Source organism: Sesamum indicum, linkage group LG6 (assembly GCF_026168435.1).
Source record: "Sesamum indicum cultivar Baizhima isolate 11 linkage group LG6, ASM2616843v1, whole genome shotgun sequence".
Lineage (NCBI taxonomy): Eukaryota > Viridiplantae > Streptophyta > Magnoliopsida > Lamiales > Pedaliaceae > Sesamum > Sesamum indicum.
The window spans coordinates 24,329,610-24,349,478 of NC_142662.1; the positions used below are offsets into that span (position 1 = coordinate 24,329,610).

At 34.7% G+C, this 19,869-nt stretch overlaps 2 protein-coding genes across 4 annotated transcripts; one reads left to right on the forward strand and one right to left on the reverse strand.

Annotated features, from left to right (window-relative positions):
• Nucleotides 1-2,682: 2,682 nt before the first annotated feature.
• Nucleotides 2,683-7,774, reverse strand: LOC105163569 (E3 ubiquitin-protein ligase BIG BROTHER). Of its 3 annotated transcripts, none has more exons than XM_011081978.3 (9): nucleotides 7,739-7,774; nucleotides 6,931-7,025; nucleotides 6,684-6,839; nucleotides 5,831-6,077; nucleotides 5,290-5,324; nucleotides 5,121-5,165; nucleotides 3,904-4,031; nucleotides 3,079-3,187; nucleotides 2,683-3,003 (listed from the first exon to the last, which is right to left on the reverse strand). In XM_011081978.3, the coding sequence occupies exons 3-9, from the start codon at nucleotides 6,822-6,824 to the stop codon at nucleotides 2,953-2,955; spliced, it is 756 nt and encodes a 251-aa protein (XP_011080280.1). In that variant the 5' UTR covers nucleotides 6,825-6,839; nucleotides 6,931-7,025; nucleotides 7,739-7,774; the 3' UTR covers nucleotides 2,683-2,952. The 3 variants fall into 3 exon arrangements, with proteins under 3 accessions (XP_011080280.1, XP_011080278.1, XP_011080279.1); XM_011081976.3 differs by having other exon boundaries at nucleotides 7,611-7,746; XM_011081977.3 differs by lacking the exon at nucleotides 7,739-7,774 and adding an exon at nucleotides 7,456-7,566.
• A 7,394-nt stretch (nucleotides 7,775-15,168) lies between these two features.
• LOC105163568 (uncharacterized) lies at nucleotides 15,169-19,656 on the forward strand. Its single transcript, XM_011081974.3, has 6 exons — nucleotides 15,169-15,394; nucleotides 15,500-15,639; nucleotides 16,877-17,229; nucleotides 17,673-17,769; nucleotides 17,861-18,148; nucleotides 18,300-19,656. The coding sequence occupies exons 1-6, from the start codon at nucleotides 15,244-15,246 to the stop codon at nucleotides 19,269-19,271; spliced, it is 2,001 nt and encodes a 666-aa protein (XP_011080276.2). The 5' UTR covers nucleotides 15,169-15,243; the 3' UTR covers nucleotides 19,272-19,656.
• Nucleotides 19,657-19,869: the final 213 nt, after the last annotated feature.

The window sequence follows — 19,869 nt, forward strand, 5'->3', positions numbered from 1 at the left end:
AATTGAATTTTCAGTAAGTGTTGATAAAGGAAAAAGGTACATCCGAAGGTTGGGAACAAACAATGGCATAGCAAGGATCTCATCTACCCCTTGCTTATTTAATTTTACAATACAACACTTGATGAACAAAGAGTTAAAAATGGACATTCAAAATGATAGCGTACTCTCGTACAAATTACTAGAACAGAACATAATTGAGCTGTTGGCTTAATAACTCTGAGGAGGAGGAGGTGAGCTGTAGTAGTAAGGCGGCGGTGGCGATGGTGATGGAGGTGGCGGAGAAGTATAGTAGTATGGTGGAGGAGGTGAGGGAGATGGTGGAGGTGGTGAGTTGTAGTGATATGGTGGTGGTGGTGAAGGTGATGGTGGAGGTGGTGACTTGTAGTAGTATGCAGGAGGTGGTGGTGGAGGGGACTTGTAATAATATTTCGGATGTTCTACATGCTTTGGAGGTGGTGGCGACTTGTAATAATATTTGGGTTGCTCTACATGTTTTGGAGGTGGTGGTGACTTGTAAGAATAAGTCGGTGGTGGAGGCGAGCTGTAATAGTACTTCTTTGTTGGTGGTGGAGGAGATTTATAATAATATTTCGGATGTTTTACGTACTTTGGAAGTTGTGGCAACTTGACAGAATATGGCGGTGGTGGAGGTGAGCTGTAGTAGTACTTCTTCGGTGGTGGTGCTGGAGATTTGTAATAATACTTGGGATGTTCTACGTGCTTCGGAAGTTGTGGCAACTTAACAGAATATGGCGGTGGTGGAGGTGAGCTGTAGTAGTACTTCTTCGGTGGTGGTGGTGGAGATTTGTAATAATACTTGGGATGTTTGACGTGCTTCGGAAGTTGTGGCAACTTGACAGAATATGATGGTGGTGGAGGTGAGTTGTAGTAGTACTTGGATGGTGGTGGCGGAGGCGATTTGTATAAATAAGGCAAATGCTTATGGTAAGGCTTGGGGTGGTGCTTTGGCACTATTGAAGGATAAACATAGGGCTTATTTGCAGCCACCTGCGTAGCTGCAATGCAAAATGCGAAAGCAGCACATATGAGTAAGGGGAAATGCCCTGGTTTTAGTAGGCTTCCCATTCTTGATTGGAGAACAGATTTTGTTGTGTAAAATGAAGCTATGCCTAATCCCTTATATACAGATAATCTACACAAACTCTGCCTGTAATGGACAGTATTTAATTGAAGTACATATATAATTAATGATGGTAGACTACTTCCATTAGAGACTTTTCTTTTCCTCCATAAACAGACGTGATTGCAAGTGACTAGCACGATTTGTGTCGTTAGTTAGAGCAATTATCCCTTCTTTTTGTGTTTCTGAATGTCATGAAACCGCTACCGGCATGACCACTAATTATACCATTAAAGCATATTGCAATTTGTTGTAGGGAATCTGCTACTGGAATAAGGAGTTTTCAATGGTCCAAACAGCAGATGTGATTGCCACTAAGTTGCACGATTCCTGTCGTTCCTACGTAGTTGTCGTGCCAAAGGGCGTCCTGGTACGAAACATGGACTGTGTTTGAAATTATTGTTCTTTCCATTACTATAGGACAGAAGTCCGTACAATCAAGCACTGCAATAGTAAAATGAGGAAATATTTGACTCTTACATATGTTTTTCTTCTATTTGATATATTGGAGAACAAGTTAAAATTCTGATACGGATACACAACTTAAACGGTTGAGAAATAGGACGAATCAAAATCTCTTTCCTCCACTACATTTATAACATTTGCATCATTATTATAATTTACCACGTTCTGGAATATGTAAAACGATCACCGTATTACCACATGTCTCCGATCAAACACCCTAACATTCATCTTATATATGTCCTTCTCCACCTCCTCTGTACACGACCTGAAATACTATTAACGTCGTACGTAACTAACGAGTGAAGATCAGAAGAGACTAATTATTTCCTATGCAAGGCTATATTTTCGATCTTGTCAATTTTATATGTTCAGCTATATAGGGTCTTAGAAGAGACCCAGAATGTTTTAGTAGGAATAACCAGTTGCAGGTGTTGTTCTCGGTTGCATTGTCGTACAAGCAATGTTGCTAAATATGCAACTTCTGTAATTCAAGTTTGTTAGGATTTGTGCTTTCATTTGCTTAAATCAGCACTCATGCAATGATATCACCAGGGACATTTCTAAAAGTCGATTGTGCAATTCTGTTCTGGTCGCGTTTTGTACTTTGACAACATAATGCAGGAACATGATGCATACATTCCAGAGAGAGAAAGTGAGGCAATCGAAAGTGGCAAATGGAAAAATGATGCGAGACCATTCACAAGCTTTTTAGGGCAAATAGCAACAGGCTAAAAATAAGACGTGACTTATCATTTGTAACACAAAATAAGATATGACTTATCATATGTAACACACGCACAATACAGTCGATAGGACGATACAGCCAATTATAAGAAGAATAGCCTCAAAATTGCTGCTTTGAAGTTTGAAGTACATTCAGCAAGTAGTAACTAAAGAGAAATATTGTGTAAAAATGGCATCGGAAACGCAGCAATTTAAAGATGGTTCATTTTTGGTCCTGCTCTTTTTGTCAATCTCACACCGAAAGAAGGGAGGGAAAGGGGGTGGGACTAATTCCTTGTCAAATCACCCACCTATGTACCATGGATGCCATGCAAATCAAAACACAGAGCAAATAAAGAAATTGTTGAAGCATTTTCAAATATAAATGCCATATGAAATTGAAGTATACTCCCACCAAAGTGACATCATCAATCTTATTTACGACCAACGTAAATCTCCTAATTAACATAAATCGAATGAAAGAAAGGACACTTAGGTACCGAAAACAAAAGCAGAAATTGTGGTAAAACACTATAACCTTGAACAAAAATGGAAAAAATGAAGCCACCATCCTATGCTTTTCTTTTTGTAAGGCCACCATCATTCGTGGGGAGGAGTATCTTTCACTGCTTTGGAACATTGACAATGACCTCCTTGTAACAAATCGGGCAAGCCTGTTGTATCAATGGTTGTAAGCGACAAATATGATTGGGCACCTACTAAGAGAGAAAGGAAGCCAAGCGACTTACTTTATTGATACTAAGCCATCTGCTTCCACAACCGGTATGGTAGACATGTTTGCATGGAAGAGTCATGCGCCTATCACCTCTTTTATACTCCATCTGGCAAATTACGCACCTTTTAAACCCAAAAAGAGAAGATCCAGTTAATTACTGAGAAATCGAAGTTCAATCTGAGAAGTACAAAAAAGACCCCAAACATATAGAAGCCAAATGAAATAAAGAAAATACCAAAATTCTCGCCACAAATGTTATGCATATCAAATGACAGGTAACCTTCTCCAGTTTTTATACAAAAATTAAACCATGAATGCAGAGGAAGCAATCAGTCCACAGCGGTTGGCCCACAGCAAAGGCAGGCACTGGGGGTTATTCTATAACATCAAGAATATATGCTATACCCCATCTCCTTACCCCCCACTCCACACCTGTACCACCCTCTGTATATCTAAAACAGAAAAGCCAACTTCCTAAGAACAAAAGCAGTGCCAACACATAGGTCACAGAACCCAAAGGTTAACATCCAGCATTAATTTCATAACTCTGCTCAATTGTAACATGCAACGTCATGCAGACAGATGATATCCTTTGCTTCCTGAAAAGTAAGAAATGTCTGACATCTAATCTTGTGCTTAACACATTACAAAAACCTGATGAGTCAAGCTGCGTATCAGGAGAAAAGCATCTCTTGCTTTCCATGTCCAACAAAAAATTAATCAACCATCGAGGAAAGGTGAAATAATGACGAGACTTGAAAATAAATAATGGCTGAACCAGAAAGACATTGATTGTCACCCATAATACCATGCTGAACATGAGAACCTTTGATCTTACCTTTCACCTCTGAACTTCTTTCTAGAGAATAAGCCCCACTTGAACTTCGATGTTGGAAGCAATGCAATTTGATCTTGAGAGAGACCCCTGCTTTGGGTACCAACCGCCTCACCTAGCTCAAGTAACTCCTGGAAAAGGATTTGAAATAAGTTCATACATGTCCTAAAACACATTATACTACTCATAAACCATGCTTTATTGCATATATATCAGCATTTCCACAACCTGATCAGTAATTAATATTATCAAGACAAGTAAATGCATATATTATTTCGAAGCAATCACACGGAAAAATACAGAACAGACTTCAAACTAGCCATATCAGGATAATTTATTAATTGGACAAAAAACAACCTCATTCCATCCTTATCTAGACGGATAGCAAGTATGATGGCCTATCAGATCAATGAACGCATAATAAAATATCACAGAAAGCCACTGAACCAAGAAAACTTGAAGGAATTTGATGCACTGAAATAGTAAGTATATTCAACTGTGAAAAACTAACACTTAAGGACGACAAACAAATGATAAGATAGGTGCATCCATTAAAAAATAATTCAGATCCCATGCACTCATATCGATATTTTTATGGGTTTTCTCGGAGGTTTAAGAATCTTCTAGAAATTGGTTTTAGGTGGGAAAAGTCAATCCAGCATTATGACCAAAACCTGAACTCTAAGAAAAAAGTAAACAAAATTATGAATAGGCTCACAAAACTTATTGATGTAGCCGACTAATACTGCTTCTGCACATCTATACCACCATCTGTTGCCTAACCCTAGCGCCACCCCCCCCCCCCCGGTCTTGATCTATTAGACATTCTGCAACCATCCCGGGCCATTTTATTGGCTCAAGCTTCTGCAGTCCTATCCTGCCTTGCCAGCCCCCTTATGCCACCACCTAAGCAGCCTCCATCACCCCTCACCTCCACTTTTCTCTCGTTTTCAGTGAATATAAGTCGAATGCTAGTACTTGGAGAGCATCATTAATCCAAATAGCTCCTGGATTTAGATTAGTAATGTTCCACCAGTAGACCTGTATTTAAGAGCATTTATCTAATCTATCCAGCTAAGACTTATTACTCCACCTGGATTTAAATTAGTAATGTTCAACCAGTGGACTTGTGTTTAAGATCTGGGGTCCTATAATATTTTGGTTACTATTTCTGGGTAGCTAAAAGATATAAATGATGATAAATGAATGAAATGTCAAACCTCATATGTCATGTTGTCAGGATCAATGTTGTCCTGCCAAACAACCTGCATCAACACAAAGATAGGTAAAATAAAACTTAATTACCTTTGATCCTATATTCAGCTGTGATGAAATGCCATAAAGCTGGAAAGCACTGCCAAGATGACAATGAAGGGGAAATGATAATACCTCATTATCACGAGCATCCTGATGATCCCGAGGACCTGTAACCACACAGAACAATGATTATAAAGATGATAAGTCAATGCATGTTAAATGTAAGTTAGCTGCAGATCGGATCATGTGAGGACAATATAAGATAAAGAAACAAATAAAATCAGTACATATGGGAGCAGCTATTACACATGATCAGCACACTGGATGAACCAACCATAATTTTCTACGTATGATATAGGCTAACACAAAAAATATTCTACTGCAATCAAAACCTTCCAAACAGGCTGTAGAGTCATATTTTGCTACACAAATTAGTTCTCATCTATTACACGTAATAGCATAGACATATATGTATAGAACCAACCAAAAAGATCTACCTGGTAGTACTATCAATGGAACTTTACGTGCAACATTCTAAAAAGAAGGATATACAAATGATGACAAAACTAAACGCTGCAACCTATAAGCAGATTTATTAACCAAAAAAGAATAATTTCCTTTTATGAGGGAACAGCTGTAAGGGAGCAAAACAGAGATAAATATCAGATCTTACACTCTATAGGACGAGCATGTGAACCGGAGCTCGAATTTCCTTCCTGATGTACATGCGAAACAGTAGCCTGGTCATCAACCAAACCTGAGGCATTTTCTGTATGGCTACTGTACTCATCAGTCTCTGGAATGTGATCATGGACTACGTAGCCATTTCCATATTCATAGTATGAGAAGCTTCCAGGTTCAGAAACAGCAAATTTGTGTAAACTAGTATTCGTTGCTGGGTAAGCATTGTAAGCATTCTCCTGCACATAATTGAAACCCATCACACCCATTCTTCTCTGAATCTACCATACACAAGTTTCTTTACAGAAAATATTTCAAATTTCTAATACCAACTTAATAGAAGATTTGATGGAATGTTAAGTTATTCTTACTTAAGCAAAGGCTAGAAAGCGCCCATTTACATCATCTGCATATCTATGACGAGTATATTTGAAACAGTTTTGTACGTCACTCAACTGGCCAAGCTAAGCATAAACAAGTCTAGAAAGCTAAAAGTTTGCTACTGCTCGCTAATCTTGAGTGAACTTTTGTTGGAAGAAGCTGAGAGTTGACTCTGGAGAGCTTCATAAATTACTCTAAAGGTCAATCAGATAGGTCAAGCAAAGTTAAGACATTTCCCAAGCCCATGGTCAATATTAGCTTGGCCCTTTCCCACTTCCAATACATCTTCAACAAACATCAAGCAAGCCAAGCCCATCCTAAGCTAGATGGGTGAAAGCTGAATATATCCTGTCGTCCAAAATTTGCAATATCTGTACTCCTTTATAAGTAAAACCAATGAGGAACTGAAATCTTAACTAGACATATTTTATCAAGGAAGCCAATCAAAATCTTTTGACAAATACCTGAACATAATTCACATCCGCAAAAATGTAATTCACGTGGTCGTAAGTAAGACCTCCAAAGAAATCCACAAAGCTTCCTATTGAATTATAAGGCATGGAATGGTTTTGGTAGTGAACTTCCATTGGTGGATTCCAGCTCATTTTCTAAGAACTTTCCTGATACACCATAAAAAACACAGATCAAAGTTAACACATATTAGAAGGGTGTTGCATCAAGAGTTCCAATAAAGAAAGTATGCCCACTCACCAGTAACTTGGCAAAACTTTCTCGAGGGCAAAAACAATTTAAAACTCAAAACTTCGATAGATCCAAATTCCTTAAATCCAACACTCCCTGTTCACCTGCAATACGAAAAATTTGACATCAAAAAACATACTTATATTACAAATAAAAACAGTAATTACAATAGTACAATTATTCCCATATTTAGGAATAGGAAGGAAAATGCAGTTCCACATAAAGAGTTCATATGAAGCACTCACCCTGAATTAGTCATGCACACAAGGAAAATAAAATTTTTAAAAATAATGAACGAGGAAAAATCTTTAAAACACTAAAACGAAGAGACATTTACTCCATCAATCAAGAGGAAATGAAAAATACCAATATTCACATTTCACTCGAACTGTAAATACAACGTGAGCAAAGCAAATAGAGAAAATACGAAGTTAGAAAAATCACATGCAATTTCTCTAAAATTAAACGGATCGCGAGAAAATTTAACGCAAAGGAAAAAGGATATCACAACCAACACCACGCCAAAACACGCACATCAATCTCTAGCGGGACAAATTCAGGGTAATTATACTGATTTTGTGTTAATCAATCCAGCAATCCACAAACGGATAACAAAACTAGACAATCGAGCAATTAATTCGACAGAGGAATAGATTCTTGGAATAAAATGAAGGGATTAAAGAACCGACATTGATCGCTTTTTCGAACGCAGGTCTTCTGCTGATCAAAGACACCCCCACCCCCCCTCTCTCTCTCTCCCTCCCTCTCTCTCTAAGTGTGTAAAGAGCGCATGAAAACGAGAGTGCAATGTGTTCACCTTTTGTCTCTTGCTCTTTATGCATCCGCACTACAAGGATTGTGATAGTGATAAATGCTCAAGGGGAACCACAGGGTACAAGTCGCGTTGCGTAAAGGACAAATGCCGGTAAATTGAATGGCTCTGGGTCTGGCAATATAAGAAAGTACCTGGAATTAGTAAATGGGAGTGTGAATGTGTTATTTTTGTAGAACATGTATACTTAAATTTTTTAATCTTTTTTATTAATTAAATTATCTTTATTTTTAATTAATTGATTAAGATCCGACCGCAACGAGCTGTTATAGTTATATTTTTTGATCAATTATGAAAATATGATGTGTCATTTATAAAATTATAAGTACATCATTAAAATTGTCCTAATCATTATAACTACATTTTCTTTTCAGCGACAAAATTTTATAAAAATACTCCCCGAGTCATATTACGCTAACACCCTTCGGATGGTGTATCTGTAATTACAACTAGACTGAATATTATAAGGTAAAGCTTATACGAACACTTTCTAAAAAATATTATACTAACACCCTTCATAGAGTGTAGCTGTAATTTTATAAAAAAATAATTATATATTTATACTAACACCCTTCATAAATGTAGCTGTAGTTTTACAAAAAAAAATAGAAAGTATATATGTTTTTTTAATCTAATTTCAATAAACATCAGTGTACTTTATCATATATTTTAACATATCTGGACTATTTATTAATAGAATATTCGACTAAATTATTTAACTAATGAAATTATAAAATAATGTATACTTTATTTTAAATAAAATAAAATTGTGAAACTCGTTGTTTAATAAAAATAATCTTATAACCAATATAAATAACATTAATTGGATAGAATTTTTAAAGATAAACTAACAAGTCATTTTTTTTTAAAGGAGCTTCTTTTTAATATTTTATTTTTTGAATTCTGTAAGTTTGTTTTCAAAAAAAGTATTAAATAATATTTTATAAATTTGCAAATTATTTATAAAATATTTCAAAAAAAATTATAGAAAATCGTCCAAACTCTCTAAATCATGCTATCTCAAATTACATTTGGTCATGAAATGCACAAACACAATCTTCTTACCTCTTCATGATTATCAAAATATTACAATCAACCTTCACTTCACATATTATTTTTAAAAAATAGTATTTATTTCAGCCGATCAAATGGTCAGATTCGAGGATGGAATTAAAGAAAAATGATAATTACATTTAATCATTACAAATGTGATATTAGTTAAGAGGAGAATAATTATTTTTGGAATTATTAATATATTAAATTAATAGTAAGTATTTAAAAAAAAATAGGACAAGAGGGGGAAAAAAAGGAAAAAGAAAAAGCGAAAAGAAAGGGGGGAAAAGGAGCAGTTGTTAATTGTGTCACATGGCGCGCGTGAGTTGTCTCTGTATTGAGCAGACACGCGAACCTTGTTAGAGAACCGGCGAGAATCGGACGCGGTTGCGCACACCGTAACAAAACAGAAACCGGGAATTGGGTGCGGCGCGGTGCAATGAGGTAGTAAGTACGTCCACCCTTGGTTGGTGGCCAGAATTCCCAACTTAGGTGAACCCCAACAGGAAAAACAAGAGAGAACAGTAGTTAACTTAACTGAACTGTAGAGAAGCTGACGTGGCATTGAGGCAGGGGGGGAAGGGCGCTCTCAGTAAGTAAAGATCTTTTGACCGGCCACCGGAATAATCGGTTTTTCCCCACTTTCAGATTTTGACGTGTGTGGGCCCCCTCTGATCAGGCTTATGGGCCCCTCCCCATTATTTTGGGGTTAAAAGGGCGAAGGCGAAAGAGATAGGCAGGTTTCTTGTACTTTACTTCTTTTGTACAGTGTAAAGGAAATGGAGTGAAGTCCCGGATTTCAATTTCAAATACTTTTATTTATAAATAAATATATATCAATCTCTAAATAATCTTGCAATATGTCATTCTTTTTTAATAATAAAATTTATTTTAACAAATTATAATAATTTATATAAAATGAGATACATACCCAAATATCTTGTGGGACTTGAACTCATAACCTCAAATTTATTCATGTGACTTCAGTCTCAACTTTAACCACTAGATACATTACCCATATATCCCCAAAAAATGTTAACATTATTATTCAATTACACATGTTTTTTTCGCTATCAGAAATACTTTTTACAGTTATGCAAAAGATATGAGTGATTTGTGTAAATAAACTATAAATTAAAAAAATATAAATATAATATATACCTATTTATTTTGATAGTAAGTTTTATGATAATAACAATATTAATTAATTAATTAATAACGTGTAAAGGAGAGGGTTGGCCAACTCTCTACCCAAATGTGACCGAGGAAAGGAACTTTGGACGTGGAAGGGAGTCAAAGGCACACTCTTTACCGGATTCTTCTCTAGAGAAATAGAGACTCACAACAAAGTTAAATTGTAATGAAAGATTTAAATTATTGGATTTTGTAAAATAATCATTTTGTCTAAAGTTTAAATTATTAGAGACGAGAATCATTTAATATTAATATTTCAACACTTATGTGCAAACTTTGTACATGAAACCTTCCTTCTATAAATGGAGAGAATGAGATCCGAATCTATGACATATTGTTTGGTCGACTGTGAAACCATATTAAATGTTCGTTAATATAGAAATTTAAACTGTTAAAGAGGATAATCATTTTATATTAAGATCTTAGCACACTTTTTTGCGATACGATGTCAATTTCCGTTAAGAGGGAGGTTGACTAAGTTTGTTAAAATAATTTATATGTTTGTATATTTTATAAGATGTTTTTAGAGTATATAAGATTTTAATTTTTTTAAAAATAAATTTTAAAAGTATTTGGATACGTTAGCAATGATAATTTAATAGATAAAATTTGATTAAAGCAAGGAGAGTAGGTCAAAATTTTTAAAATAAGTTAACAACTCTCACTCTGTTTAAAATAGTTTATAATCTCGTAATATCTTTTTTCTTAATTTTATAATCTGATTTGAAAAGGTCATCAAATACTTTTGAAAGTCTTATAAACTCTGAAACATCTTATAATATGTTTTGAAGAAAAACTTTCAAACTCGTCCAAGTGCCCTATAAATTAAATCGGACTTAATCAATTGTAGGAATAGTTACATTTACATTCCCAAATCTAAAGTTTATTTACTCAAAGGATTTAATGCAATTTACCGCTCCGCGATATTGCAAATGAGCAAATTACCTCCATATTAAAAAAATAATAGCAATTTACCGCCTATGTTTTTCAAGATAAAACAATTTACCTCTCTATCTAAAGATGTAAACTGCTTTATTTTAAAAAATACAGGAAGAAAAATTGCTTTCTTTTATTTTTTCACAGGAGGGTAATTTGAAATATCACAAGGAGTTGCTTGCATTTTTTCCTTTACACAAATAATTCTTATCTTTTATGTAATTATAAAAATCACCATATCATTTGCGTAATTATATAAATCATTCATAGAAATAAAAAAAAAATATGATATCGATATTTTTAAAAAATGTATGTATAATTTTTTTTAAATACAACAACAATTTATATAAATTAAATCAGAAGTGTAAATATAATTGTATCTTAGTTATATCGAGCACCCAAATCAGATAGGGCCGGAATTGTGATGGTAGATAACCAAATCTATCGGCATGGTAGGAAACCCAGAGGAACTTCGTGTTAGTTGCCAATTTGGTAACGCTGATAATCGATGTATTATTTATCAAAACATAGGGGACGGTAAAAGTAAATTATATCATTTAATTAATAATTATTCCTGTTTAAATTATTTTTAAAATCCCACATATTAAAAATTTCATGTGGAAGAAGAGAACAAAGAGGTGGCGTGCAATGTAAGGATTCATACGACATTCCCTTGTCGGTACACATGACAAAGTTAATGTTACAAGCCATCATCTATGCATTATCTGACCCCACCCATACATAAAGCATATACATAAATATATGAGACACACACACTATATGTATATATATATATATATATATATTAAAAAAAACTATATATATAAATTCAAAAAAAATATTATAGTGGACGGACATCGCTACAAGAATCCAAACTACCAAAACGACCACATAACAAATGATAAAGAATGCATATGTGACGTTGTTCCATGAGGGTGCGGACCCAAAATCTTAGAAAATGACAACCAATAACTTAAAAGACGGATGCCGCTGCTGCGACTGCGAGGCGAGGGAGCAACTTGTTCCGATTTTTCGGTGCACTCATTACCCTTATCAGAATGAAATGAGGCCTCAAAACTAAGAAGCGTTGGACCTAAATTGGCACTGTAGCAAGCGAACTCATCATTTACAGTTAATAGTAAGGGTTAATTACATATAGATACCTTTTAAAAATATAAAATTATACTTTTCTTTAAAAATGTTCGAAAATCACACTTACACCTCCTCTGAAAATTTTCTGTTAACATGTGATCTATTTTTGTTATGGTTTTGACGGAAAATATTAATATGTTACCAAAAAATATTGCATAAATTTTTAATTTTTTCCATCATTTGATATTACCATGCATATTTTTGTACTTATAAAGATATAAATGGAATATATATACATGGAGTAAGGTTAACGTCATTACATTTTTTTCATATTATTTCAAAATTATTATATGGGAGTGTTATATAAGGAGTAAAATTGGATATTTATGTAATTGTTTTGCTAACGTGATCAATTTTCGTCCAAATTCTAACAGAAGGGTGTCATATGTAAATAATAAATTTAATAAAGGGGTGTAAGCGTAATTTTATTTTTTTTAAAAAGTGTAATTTTGTATTTTTAGAGGGAGTTTAAATGTAATTAACCTATACGTTAGAGGTATTAAATATAAATAATTATCCTTATTAAAATTTAAATTTTTAGTCGCGGTAATCGTTTAATATGGTATTAGAAGCTAAACAAAGTGTCTTAAATTTGAATATCGTTGTCATTCATTTATTAGAAAAAAAAAAAAAGAGAGAGAGAAGAATTTAATGTGCAATGTTTGATAAAAAAGAAAACTCCTTGCATGTGGGCGAGTACATGTTAGAAATATTAAAAGAGTGTTTGCAATAGCTTCTGCTTTTGTAACGGAAATAAATACAAAAAAAATTATAAGTTAAGTCGTAGTAAATATTATATAAATTGAAAGAAAGTTGAAGTTTGGTCATCTGAAAAAACAACTTAATACTTACAAATTTATCAATAAAATGTAGAAGTTGGTCGGGAGTTGCTATAATTTTATACTTAAACTAACTTAATGTAAGCAGTTTAAAGTAAAAGCTGCAAAATAAAAATTATTATTTTTAATAATAAATTGATAAGTGCTTATTTTAAATATTTGCAGACATCCCTTAAAAAAATATTTTTTTAATAATTTAAAATTTTTAAAGGATGTTATACTTAGTAGTATACAGAAATTGCTTTTTGTCATTTATTTACAAATTCCAGAGTTCCTTTTTGCTGCAATTATTATTACGTAGTAATATTATAATATTGAAAACTTTTTCAATTATATTTGCATATTAGGTTAATAATTAATTTGCAAGAAGCATGTGGTTTAAGGATGTAATAATTACAATTAGAGGAGGGTTTTGTTTGTATTAGTTTGTAATGACTTGATTATTGAGCCTTTGATTAATGGAATCCAGCTTATAATTATATTCTTCCGCCCAACCTTAAAAACCCCATGTTCTGTTTCCTAGATTTTATTCCTCACTATCCCACTAATATTTCGTTTCTTTTTCCTTTTTTCTTTTTCAAAAATTGGGCCAATTCTATTTGAAACTCCTGTGAAAAACTTTTATGAGATTTGACATAATTATAAATATTATATCATTATTTTAAAAACTTATCAATGCCCTTAATTTTAACAGTTGTCAAACAACTAGCTTTATCCATTAGTATTCGTTAAGTTCCATCCATTTTTATAGTAAATTGATCAAAATGCTCTTATGAATTATAAATTATAATCTTATTTTTTTGTAAAAAAGTTGAATTTTTTTTATAGACTAGGCGGATATTTTTTTTTATAGATTTTTAAATATTTTCATCCATTCCGGTTCAATTTTTTTTACTAAAAGAAAAAATATAGCAAGTGCAAAGTTGAAAGTTTCTGACCTCCATTTAAGGATTATATAATTTCATCAGCATCACGAAGTATTGATAGTTTTTTAATTAATTTTATCAATAACTTGTGAAATTTAATAAGAATTGTTTATAATTATTGATTAAAATCCACTTTACAATAAATTGATAAATTCCTATTTTATACGGTTGCAAACAGATTATGAGTAGGTTTATGGAGTTTGAGTGAGTGGATCAAAGTAAAATGGGTTTGAGAAATCAAATTGAGTGGAGGATCCATATACTCCCAAGCCCAATTGGAATGGGCCAACCCGGAATGCTACAAAACCCATGCCCCATGGCAAAGATTCTCACAATTGCTTATACCTCATTGGTTGAAATAACATCACATCTTTTTCTGTGCAAAAAAGACCTTAATTCTAAGGATAATTATACTCTTCTTTTCTAAGATTTAGTGTGATTATACATAGATTCTCTGTTGTTTTAAAAAATTACATCTAACACTCCTGAGGTATGCTTCCGTCTAATAAATAAGTCCATTCGTTAGTCACAATTTACTAAATTTATTGATATTAACAAAAAAAAAGAAAAAAGATATAGTTAATCTAAATTGACTTATTACTGACTTATTGCAAGTTAAATAAACCTTTTAATAATAAAATTACCATCATACGTTTTCATACGTTAATGTATTTGAGAATGTATATTTTCACAATTACAATGGTAGTTTTGTCCGAAAAAAAATGTTTGCATTGAATATAAATAAATTCAGTGAACTCTGACCAATGGAGGATTTATTTATTATATAAAAGCAAACCTCATGGGTGCTAGATGTAATTTTCCAAACCACATGAAATTTATATATAATTACATCAAATTTTAGGAGAAAAGAGTGTAATTATCCTTTAATTCTAATCTGAGTTTCCTCTTCATTAAATAAATCATTTTCTTTTAATTTTTGATAGTTACAAATATCAGGGTGCGACACACAACGAAATTCCAATTAAAAATAAAAAAAAAATATAATGAATTAGTAATCAAATAATTAAAAAATAGTTTAATTGGCAAATTGTTCGATTATTGAGCTATTAGATTGAATGTGGTGGGAGTGACGATAAATTGCACGTGTAGAAACATATACTATATTTTATAAGAATTATTTTGACCAAGAAAACCTAAATGAAAATTGACTGTTCTATATAGTATTTATTATTTGAAGATGCTTGGTACGAAGACGGGCCTGGGCTCTTAATTGAATTTGGGCCAAATTATGGGCCAAGCCCAATTTTGTTTCAGATGGCGATCCAGTAATGTCTGTCATTTCTGTCGTCTCTGTCTCTCTCTCTTACATGCACACACCGAATAATCCGGCCTGCGTGTGTAGAGAAATCACGGAAATTAAAGCTCAAAAATGGCTCCGAAGGCGAGAGAGAAAGCGAAGCCGGCTGCCGCCGCCGCGGCCCCCGCGGCCCCCGCGGTGGCCATCGAAGACCTTTTCACATCCCTCAATCGCCATATCCAGCGGTCCGAATTCGACTTAGCTGTTAAAGTCTCAGATCAAGGTATGTATGATTAATTTTTAACTGGTTTGAAGTTGAGATCCGCTTGAAATGCTAATGTTTAGAATTTTGTTACTTATTTTATGTTTTATGTGTTTGGGGTTTTAGTTCTTTCGATTGCGCCGGGAGATGAGGACGCGATTAGGTGTAAACTTGTGGCTCTGATTAAAAATGACAGCATTGATGATGCTTTATCTGCAATTCAAGAGTTTTCGAAGAAATCTTCTATGGATTTCAGTTTCTTCAAGGTACTTTTGACATGTTGGTTCAATAAATTTTGTCCAATTTTAGTGCTTTTCAGCTTCTTCTTCCTGTAATAAGTGAGGTATAAGCAATACGGAAAAATGATTGGCTACCTCGCGCTTCCAGTGTTTTCTTTATCTAATAAATTATTTCTGGCAATTACATTCTGATTTAGTTGTTGATAACCTGGGTTTTATTTCTATTTGTCCTACACTATCTGCAAAGTTGATGTCTTGAATTACCTGCATTGGCATTTCTATGTCTGAGAAATGTCATGGTTTACCATGAATTTTGATCTTCCAAGAGTAGTTCATTACGGAAGTTACTGTTTTTTCCTTTTTCACTTGCATGAAGCTAGGTAAAAAAATGTGCCAAATATAGTCCAGTGAGAATTATGATAATAATATGGGCCATTATTTGATAATTTACTTACAGGGGGAGGGAGGGAGGGAAAGAGAAAATTTGGCTTATGTGGGTTGAAGGATAATACTATTTTCCCATGCAAACAATTATAGATAGATAGTTAAAGAGAGAGCCAATATTGTTAGCATTTGAAGAAAATTTTGGCTTATGTGGATTGTAAGTAATAGTAGTTTTCCCCCATACAACTAGAGAGAGACTGAGAATGGCATTAGCATTTGAAGAAAATTTGGCTTATCCACGGTTGCGCACAATTAGAGACAGAGAGAGAGCGGATGACGATAGCTTTTGAAGAAAATTTGGTTTATGTGGGGACGAAGGATTATACTATTTTCCCGCCCATAATTAGAGAGAGAGAGAGAGAGAACGGTGTTAGCATTTGAATAAGATGTGGCTTATATGGCGTGAAGGATAAAGCTATTTTCCCTCGCATAATCGTTAGAGCTGTCTCGAGCTCTTTTAGTTTGTCACCCAATTTGTATTCTGATTTAATTAAAAGAAAAATTATTTTCCTTAAGATCAGAGATATTGCTGTTCAATATATGTGTCAAATTTTGAGATAGAATTAGATTTTCCACAGATCAGTGTAGTTGAATGTTTAGCACTTGGTGGAATTCTCTTTATCTTTTTTCTCAGCATCCCTATTATTGGTGCAGCCCTATTGAATCTCTTGTTTGAATTGGGTGAGTTGAATGTTTGCCATGTTTAGCTGACTCGGATCTTCATAAGTTTAAGATGATTTCAGCTGCGAGTATGGTCATCTGTAAGCTGCACAGTGGGTACTATGCCATGTTGATTTATGTCTTTTCCTTTTCTGAATAGGCATACTGCTTATATCGGCAAAATAAGTTGGATGAAGCTTTGGAGTCCTTGAAAGGGCAACAAGGAAACTCTGCAACTATGTTGTTAGAATCACAGATTTTATTTCGCCTAGGGAAGATGGATGCATGTGTTGATATCTATCAAAAGCTTCAGAAATTGAAGATAGATTCTTTAGAAATAAATTTTATTGCTGGCTTGGTTTCTGCGGGGAGGGCTTCTGAAGTCCAGGGGACAATAGATTCTCTCAGAGTTAAACCAACAAGCAGTTTTGAACTGGCTTACAATGTTGCCTGCTCGTTGATAGAAAGAAACAAGTATAAAGATGCAGAGCAAATGTTGCTGTCAGCTCGAAGGTAATATCCAACTCAAGAAACTCAATTGATTATCCAGATCAATTAGCCTCCATCATACTTGGTCATTTTAGATTTGAAGTAAAGCATTTTTCCTAAGCACTCTTATGGCCTCATTTAAGTCTGGGCTGAATATGATCCATGCTTTGCTGGAAGAGACTACTGCTTAGCAGCAAGCAGTATATGGACACCATTTGTGAAAGTCTAACCGTGATGCTTTGCTTATGGGTCAACTTTCGTAAAGCACAAAATAGAAGAAAATTATTCTGTCAACCTCCTCCATGTCTGACCTATGTATTTGCATTATACTTTACATTAGAATCTTATGACTTGTTAACTCTAGCATTACGTTCGGAATTCCTCAGAAACATACTTTTCATTATTACATCTTTGGACCATTGAGAATATCTTTTGAATGCTTGAAGCTAACATTGATTCTTTTGCAGAATTGGCCAGGAAACATTAATGGAAGAGAATTTAGCTGATGATGAGATAGAAATTGAATTGGCACCTTTAGCTGTTCAGCTAGCATATGTTCAACAGGTGAGATTGTAATACTGTATTTTGCATTTCTGGGGTTTCGCCCACTTTGTTGGAGGCAGTGGTTCAATCAGGCCTGCTATGGTTTCTTCAGGTGCTAGAAAACACTCAAGAAGCTCTTGAATCGTATTCCAGCATTATCAAGAAAAATCTGGCAGATGAGTCGTCACTTGCAGTGGCAATAAGCAACCTTATCGCATTAAAGGGCCCGAAGGATGCGTCTGATGGCTTGAGAAAACTTGATAAGCTGATAGAGAAAGGTGAAGGACCTCTAACCTTCCATCTTGCTCGTGGCCTTGACCTAAAGCTCTCTCAGAAGCAAAGAGAAGCAATATATGTTAACCGCATGTTATTGCTACTTCATTCTAATAAGTTGGATCAGGTAATTCCTTTTTTTTTTTTTACTATCCTTAATTTGGGCAATTCCATATTGTATTAACTTTTTTGCATTGAGAATATACTTCAGTTTACTTGGATTTCCAGGTTTCTCTTCATCTATTGACAATTTAGCTAATTAAGAAAAGCAAATGCAGGCCAGAGAACTTGCTTCTGCACTTCCAGGGATGTTTCCAAATAGTATAATGCCAGTGCTTCTTCAAGCTGCAGTTCATGTAAGGGAGAACAAAGCCAATAAAGCTGAGGAGATACTAGGGCAGTTCGCAAATAAGTTTCCTGACAAATCGAAGATCATACTGCTTGCAAGGTCACAGATTGCTGCGGCTGCAGGCCATCCTCAAATAGCAGCTGAGTCTCTGCTAAAAATACAGGATATTCAACATAAGCCTGCAACTGTTGCCACCATTGTGTCACTCAAAGAACGTGGGGGAGATATTGATGGTGCTGATGCTGTGCTTGATTCTGCAATAAAGTGGTGGTCTAATGCCATGACTGAAGACAATAAACTTGATGTAATCATGCAAGAGGCTGCTTCATTTAAGCTCAGACATGGAAAGAAGGATGAAGCTGCTCGCCTGTACGAGGAGCTTGTCAAAAGCCATGGAAGCATTGAAGCTCTGGTGGGTCTTATTCAGACTGCTGCTCATACAGATATTCAGAAGGCTGAATCTTATGAGAAGCAATTGAAACCATTTCCTGGTTTGAAGGGAATCGATGTGGAGAGCTTGGAGAAAACTTCTGGTGCAAAGAACACTGAGAATGCCCCTGCGGCAGGGATTCCAGACGCATATGAACCAAAGAATAAGGAGAAAACAAAGAAAAAAAGGAAGAGAAAGCCAAAGTACCCAAAAGGCTTTGACCCTGCAAATCCAGGTCCTCCACCAGATCCAGAAAGGTGGCTGCCAAAGAGGGAGAGGTCTAGTTATAGGCCCAAGAGAAAGGATAAGAGAGCGGCTCAAATCAGGGGTTCTCAGGGTGCAGTTGTTAAAGAGGCTGCCAGCAACGTTAGCTCAAAATCAAACCAAACCACCAACTCTAAAGGAACCTCTCAGGCAAGCACAGAGCAAACCAAGCCTTCTTCGAAGTCCAGGAAGAAATCCAGGAATTAATTAAGAGAAACCAAAACTTTCCCTTCACATGCTGGATTTTGATTTAGGCGTCATTCAATGAATGAGATCTTGCTATTGGCTACTGCCTTTTTTAAATCAACTCTAGGAGAGAGCTCTGCCAAAGTCTGCACACCTTTTCTGTTGCTGGATGAGAGAGTTCACAATATCCAGGTCCAGTTATTTCGTTTTGGCTATTAGTGCTATGCAATTGAGTGAACTCATTGAATGAGAAAAATAGCCAGACATGGGTTTATTTCCTCAGTCTTTTAGTTGTGTGATTCAACTTATGTTCCTTGAGCTTAAGACCCCGCGGAGCAAGTGTACAAGCTTTAGATATTGCATGTTGGCATATTACTTATGCTTCAAAAGAATTGTGCTTGGAAGATGGCTCATTGTGATTATGCTGCTCTAAATGCGATCATCATCTTCTCCCATCAAGACAGATTATTTGGGTTGATTTTGTTTCTCAAGTTTTAGCAGTGGTCACTTCATCTCCCCTCCCTCTTAGTAGATGGCCCCAATTACCCTAGCATTTGATTTGGGCTTTTACCATCCTAACCAAAAAACCTTCGTGCCATGTATGTATTTCTAAATCAAC

Coding starts and splice junctions, on each gene's coding strand:
- LOC105163569 (XM_011081978.3), bottom strand. CDS start 6,824: ATGAGCTGGAATCCACCAATGGAAGTTCACTACCAAAACCATTCCATG. Junction 6,078..6,683: donor CGGATGTGAATTATGTTCAG/GTATTTGTCAAA, acceptor AATTATGTGCAG/GAGAATGCTTACAATGCTTA. Junction 3,188..3,903: donor AAGAAGTTCAGAGGTGAAAG/GTAAGATCAAAG, acceptor TGGGTTTAAAAG/GTGCGTAATTTGCCAGATGG.
- LOC105163568 (XM_011081974.3), top strand. CDS start 15,244: ATGGCTCCGAAGGCGAGAGAGAAAGCGAAGCCGGCTGCCGCCGCCGCG. Junction 15,640..16,876: donor TGGATTTCAGTTTCTTCAAG/GTACTTTTGACA, acceptor TTTTCTGAATAG/GCATACTGCTTATATCGGCA. Junction 17,230..17,672: donor ATGTTGCTGTCAGCTCGAAG/GTAATATCCAAC, acceptor ATTCTTTTGCAG/AATTGGCCAGGAAACATTAA.